The 6793-nt window shown below is 33.6% G+C and overlaps 1 protein-coding gene across 1 annotated transcript; it reads right to left on the bottom strand.

Annotated features, from left to right (window-relative positions):
- Positions 1 to 1345: 1345 nt before the first annotated feature.
- On the bottom strand, positions 1346 to 4441 carry LOC139897739 (mitochondrial dicarboxylate/tricarboxylate transporter DTC). The gene is made up of 6 exons (XM_071880432.1): positions 4211 to 4441; positions 3695 to 3778; positions 3467 to 3528; positions 3009 to 3370; positions 2591 to 2805; positions 1346 to 1588 (listed from the first exon to the last, which is right to left on the bottom strand). Exons 1-6 carry the CDS (start codon positions 4331 to 4333, stop codon positions 1532 to 1534), a joined length of 903 nt encoding a protein of 300 aa, XP_071736533.1. The 5' UTR covers positions 4334 to 4441; the 3' UTR covers positions 1346 to 1531.
- Between the last annotated feature and the right edge of the window lie 2352 nt (positions 4442 to 6793).

The following is a 6793-nucleotide window of genomic DNA, read 5'->3' as shown; positions in this document are numbered from 1 at the left end:
ACGAATATACATATGAGTTAGATCAAAAATCTTTTAGCTTGAATATCTTAATTACATTTGTAAGCTCGAATCATAGGGACGGATCCGTTAGGTCTGACAAACCTCACTCAACGAACGAGTGCTTATTACTTCGTAACTTGTACACTTGATCAGTGTATGCTATATAGGGTAAAGGAAGTCGCGTAGTGCTTTAGCTATTCGCAGGTTAAAGCTTTATATTCAAGTGCTCATAACAGATATATAATTTTTACTTCTTTGAACGAAATCACGTGGTCTAACAAACGATAAACGATTTACTAAACCTGTAGATTCACTCGACAATTTTGTTGACCGTTTTCAAGTTTTATAGGTATAAACTTCCGCTACTTTGATGACTACTTGCTTGGTTGCATGCCATGGATTGGAGTCCATCATATCTTATTTCAAGAACAATTACATTCGCATTGAAAACTATTTACTTTAAATAATGTTTGAGATTATTTAATTTTGTCATTAGTGTTAACTGTTTTTGAATTACTTTACATTTAATGACAACGTCTTTTGAAATTAATGCGAATGCTTTTTGAAAAACGTCTCATATAGAGGGCATGACCGTTAACTGTGGGACCGGAGGTTAATACACCGTTAGTGGATTCTGACGGGGGTATTACAATTAAACTCGGAATAGTTTTACGAACAAAACGAAACTAGCTACGTTCAAAACAGACACTTTTTAAAAAACGCTAACCACACCGTCATCGATACCGGGACTTAACACATGGGCCGTTTTCCTTCATATAAATACATAACGCTACGTCAAATATGAATATGCAAGCCGAAAAGCCCCGCCGCATCGTGCGTGCCACGCCCGAAACACAGCCAACTCGACCATCAATTGGGACTTCTTTAAACATATTATTGAACCGCATCTCCAAAATCATTATCATTTGCATGACCGTGCAAAGTGTACGAACTCGTTTCAGCCTCGAACCAAAAACCTCTTGAGCATCGCCACCTTTAGAATCCTCGACGATAGAAAAATCCATGGAATTAGTCTTCAAAGTCATCTTATTCAATTGAAACCAAGCATGACAATAACCTTGACAAGATGACCCATTTTTAACCTTAGAATTTCAGCGCAAATCATACACAGCCTTTAAAAATAAGCAAAAATAGACAGATTTGTTACGTATAGATGATCATCAGTAAATTCGAATCTAGTACCGCCAAAATTGACAAATGGGTGGTATGATTTATTTACTTCAAAAAACATTCTGAATCAAGGCTTCAAAAGCTAGATGAAATGAAGAAAAAACAGTAAAATAAATCCTAACCCAAAAGTTGCCATCATCATGAAGTCAATACATTAATTAAATATAAATAAATGGTATAATAATAATAATCATTTTAAAAATAGAATTTTTTTTGAATTGATATACTTAGAGATGCTTTGAGAGCAAAACATGCAACAAGTACAACGCTATTATTTCAGATAGAGTCAGTTCATAAGTCTTCTCTATTTCCAGCAACAAAAGATACTACTCCATAGTACTTATAATCCCACCTTCTTCTCTATTTTTTGAATTTGGTTGAGGAAGATCCAGGTCATCTGTTTATGCATATATCCATTAATAAGATCAGTCAGATAAATAAATGCATAATAAGAAAAGACAAGTCGTTTTTGAGTAAAGGGAGCTACTAATAAGTTAGGGTGGGCCTGTGACACTGCCCAATAGCCTACATTGTGTAAGAAAATACCAAGGGACATACATATGGTGATGTCAATTTTAATATACCTACTAGCCCATTATATAAGATATATATCTGTTTGAATATTTGATGACAAAAAGTTGATGAAAAATTGTTTGAAGCCACAAACAATAAACAGATTTTACACTTAGTGAGTACACTGTTTTTGCAACTCGGCAACTACTTAGTCAAACTCGGCCAAAACTCATAATTAATAGAAAAATCAGTCAAAATTTGGCCAACTCAGGATTACTCGGAAATTGGTCAAAATTAATCAAAGTCAAACATGGTCAACATCCGCGTACTCCTAGAGTTGCCTGGGACTCCCCTAAAAAGTGTCGACCAAGTACTTCCGACTGGTGATTTTTGCAACTATATACAAACCAAGGTTGAAAAAGACAAGAGCTGGGGTCGAGACGCTCGGGACCTTGGAGCGTTGCAACGGTCAAGACGGATGTTGACCAACGTTGACTATTTACATATATTTCAAACATAAACATTTCAAGCATAAATATTTCAAATTAAAGGCAAAAAATACATTGCACATAATATATCAAACATAAACATTTAAAACATCGATATTTCAAACATGTTCAATACTTTATACATAGATATTTGCCTTTAATTTGAAATAGTTATATTTGAGACGTTCATGTTTGAAATATATATAAAAAGTCAACGTTGGTCAACATCCGTCTCGACCCCTTCTCGACCATTTTAGTTAGCTTTTTTTGACCGATTTTACCATTGTTGACCGCTATTTAATCGTTGACCTTTTTTTAATTGTTTTAGATCCGTTGCGATGGCTGTTTTTTTGCAACACTGATAAACACACATATATAGAGAGATAGACAATACGTACCATGACATGAGGTGCAATCCTAACGCAATATACCGGGAATCCAGTGTAGAATTTGAATGGTCCACCGGCTTTCAGGGTTTTCATAGCACAATCAACGGAACCTGTATATGGAAACTTCCCCTGTGCATCTGGCTGCATCTTCTGAATTTGGGTTTTCACGTAATCAAACGGCAAACTGCATGCAGCTGCAAAGAACCCTGACACTGAACTCGCTCCTACAAAACACAAAACAAGGAAACAATTGAAAAAATGATACATAAAACATAAATATATCATATAGGGCACAAAATTATCATCTCAAACGAAATGAATGCACGTGTTAATAATGACTTGTGTTTGCAGACCAAAATTCAAAATTACTACACACAAATCCATATATATACACAAACACAAGTTTTTAAGTAAACTTGTAACTCACCAAGAATGGTAGCAGCTTCCCCAAAACCCAAATTATCCTTGAAAAACTCAACACTTTGATCATAAGAAGCAAGCATTCCCATGTTCAAGGCCATTGCCCTAACAACGGTGGGACCCGCACCTTTCCAAAGAGCCAACACACCTTCATCTGCAGTAATCTTAAACAACGCATGGAACGCATTTGTGTAATTACGCCTCTGAGCGAGGGGTAACGTCGCATCAGCCTGCATACGAATCAGCGCCAGGTCAGCAGGGCTCCCGACACACGCTCCGATCGCGCCAGCTGTCAACCCACACAAAGCTTTCTGATATAAAGGAAGAGGCTTTCCATCATTCGCCTCGAGTGCCTTATTTGTCAGAATCCTATCATGTTATCAATTAGTTAATACCCAGAGCTTTTAATCATATCGATATGTCACTCGTCTAGAAAAACTAACTTCAGTTATAACATTTACGCACCTGAATGTACCAAGTCGGGCGGTGGTATAAGTAGCTTGCCTTAGTAACCCAGCAGACAGTCCCTGTTCCAAACAACAACATGATTAGAATAATATGTTACTTGTACCTATGCATCTGTAGGTATAACTGTTAAAATTTTATATATTATTATGTATTTGTATAAATAGTTGTGAATCACGCAGAATATATGCTACCAAGTGACTATTGCAAAAATAGAGTAGGTCAGACCTTGTAAAAAGCACCAACACCATCATTTTTGAGCATGTTCTTGGTCACTGATACAGCAGATCCTTGACCCAATTGAATTCTTACCTGTCAATTAATTGCAACAAGTCAACAACATAGTTTAGTGTACAATATATATGCAATGTATATGTATATAGTAAAACTAGAACAATATTCAACTACAAAACCATCCTCACAAAGTTGAAACTCAGATATAAACAAATAAACAACCTTAAATTATGTTGCCCTAAAATCTTCACCCAAATGAACTTTTAGCATATACAGGATAGGTACGCAATTAAATACAAAATAAAACAACTCAAATCGATATATATCAAATATATAACATGTTTTTTGCAAAAGTAACCTAAATCTCGGAGCTAAAAAATTTCACCGGCTTTACAGAATCTAAAACCCTAAAATTAGTATTGTTGTTACTACAGAAAGATGAAATAAACAAATAAAAAGTAGAAATAAATTATAAACTGAAGTGAAAGATGGTTAAAAAATATATTATACCTTAATCATATCAATGGGTTGGATGACACAAGTAGCAAGCATACCAGAAGCTCCGCCGTTAACGAAGGGTTTAACGGTGGGCCAAACGCCGGCGCTGATTGCCTTTGGTTTCTCCTCTCCCATTTTTTTTTACTTTTTTTTTTTTATTATTATTCAGAGAAAGGTTGGGCAAATTGTAAAAACGAAGGGTTTCAGATGAAGGAGGTGGTAGAATGTGGGGCGGGTGACCATATGTGCACTGGACTACATTCCATTGGGTATTTATTTTTGTAAATATAAATTAAAATTAAAGTTACTTTAAAAAAAATAAAAAATTAAAGTTACTAGGCCTTTAAAAAAAAAATAAATAAAAAAAAATTTAATACTCCTTAATATTTTACTCATTTTATTTGCGGCTTGAAAAAAATAATAATAATAATACTCATTTTATTTGGTCATGGTGGATTGATGGGTGATGAAATTAAGAAAGTGACATTATTTTTTATAAATATACTGTACTAAATATCATTTTAATTTAAGACCCGTCATTGGTTTTCTTTTATTTCGTTGGCCATAAATCCATACGCCCTTTATCGTTGATATAGTGGCTGTTTTTCTTTTATATTTATAAGATTTATTGATTTATTTATTTATTTATATTTAATATTTAATATTTATATATTTATTTATATTTAATTTATAATTATATTTTTATTTTTAATAAACTAATAAAGTTAAAGAATAAAGAATATTGTCATCTTGCCTTTTTTTTTAAAAAAAAAAAAATTATGCCGTTGGTACATATGGTTTGTTTACATTTTCTTGACAAAACATAAACTTAATTTTTTGCATACTTGGTACTTATGCTTTGCCTAACAATCATAATTAACTTCTGTTAAATTTTTAATGTTAACCCTTCACATGTGCCACTTATGTGAGAGCAAATTCGTCCCTTAAAAAAAGTGGCGACTCACATTTTTTAATAAAAAAGGGGACCCATCGCGTCGCGGGCCAATTTGGTCGCGGCGCGGTCCCATGTATGTTTTTGATGCCGAGAGCAATCAGCAGACCAGACCATCTGTACCTGAACCAAGTCGCGTCGCGACCTGGCATGGTCGCGCCGTGACCTCACACTATGCCAGATGATCTGCCCCTTAAATTAAGCTCGGCATTTAAAATCAACTGCGAGTCGCGTCGCGATGGAGGAGGGTTGCGGTGCGACCAGGAGCTGTGTTCGATTACTGTTTGCTACAATTTTAACTCAAAACAATTTTCCACAACACAAGTCTTGAATTACATTAACCTGCCTAAATGTTAATTTTGATACAAATACAACAAGTTACGAGTTTACTGTAGTGACCCGAACTTTTCCATGTTTATATATATTAATTGAGATTGATATTTACATGATTAAATGTTTCCAACATGTTAAGCAATCAAACTTGTTAAGACTTGATTAATTGAAATATGTTTCATATAGACAATTGACCACCCAAGTTGATCGGTGATTCACGAACGTTAAAACTTGTAAAAACTATATGATGACATATATATGGATATATATATATAGTTAACATGATACTATGATAAGAAAACATATCATAAAGTATATTAACAATGAACTACATATGTAAAAACAAGACTACTAACTTAATGATTTTTAAACGAGACATATATGTAACGATTATCGTTATAAAGACATTTAATGTATATATATCATATTAAGAGATATTCATACATGATAATATCATGATAATATAATAATTTAAAATCTCATTTGATATTATAAACATTGGGTTAACAACATTTAACAAGATCGTTAACCTAAAGGTTTCAAAACAACACTTACATGTAACGACTAACGATGACTTAACGACTCAGTTAAAATGTATATACATGTAGTGTTTTAATATGTATTTATACACTTTTGAAAGACTTCAATACACTTATCAAAATACTTCTACTTAACAAAAATGCTTACAATTACATTCTCGTTCAGTTTCATCAACAATTCTACTCGTATGCACCCGTATTCGTACTCGTACAATACACAGCTTTTAGATGTATGTACTATTGGTATATACACTCCAATGATCAGCTCTTAGCAGCCCATGTGAGTCACCTAACACATGTGGGAACCATCATTTGGCAACTAGCATGAAATATCTCATAAGATTACAAAAATATGAGTAATCATTCATGACTTATTTACATGAAAACAAAATTACATATCCTTTATATCTAATCCATACACCAACGACCAAAAACACCTACAAACACTTTCATTCTTCAATTTTCTTCATCTAATTGAACTCTCTCAAGTTCTATCTTCAAGTTCTAAGTGTTCTTCATAAATTCCAAAAGTTCTAGTTTCATAAAATCAAGGATACTTTCAAGTTTGCTAGCTTACTTCCAATCTTGTAAGGTGATCATCCAACCTCAAGAAATCTTTGTTTCTTACAGTAGGTTATCATTCTAATACAAGGTAATAATCATATTCAAACTTTGGTTCAATTTCTATAACTATAACAATCTTATTTCAAGTGATGATCTTACTTGAACTTGTTTTCGTGTCATGATTCTGCTTCAAGAACTTCGAGCCAT

The sequence above is a fragment of the Rutidosis leptorrhynchoides genome, chromosome 3 (genome assembly GCF_046630445.1).
Source record: "Rutidosis leptorrhynchoides isolate AG116_Rl617_1_P2 chromosome 3, CSIRO_AGI_Rlap_v1, whole genome shotgun sequence".
NCBI lineage: Eukaryota > Viridiplantae > Streptophyta > Magnoliopsida > Asterales > Asteraceae > Rutidosis > Rutidosis leptorrhynchoides.
Note: the sequence above shows the minus strand (reverse complement) of the source record. Positions and strands in the feature narration are given on the sequence as shown.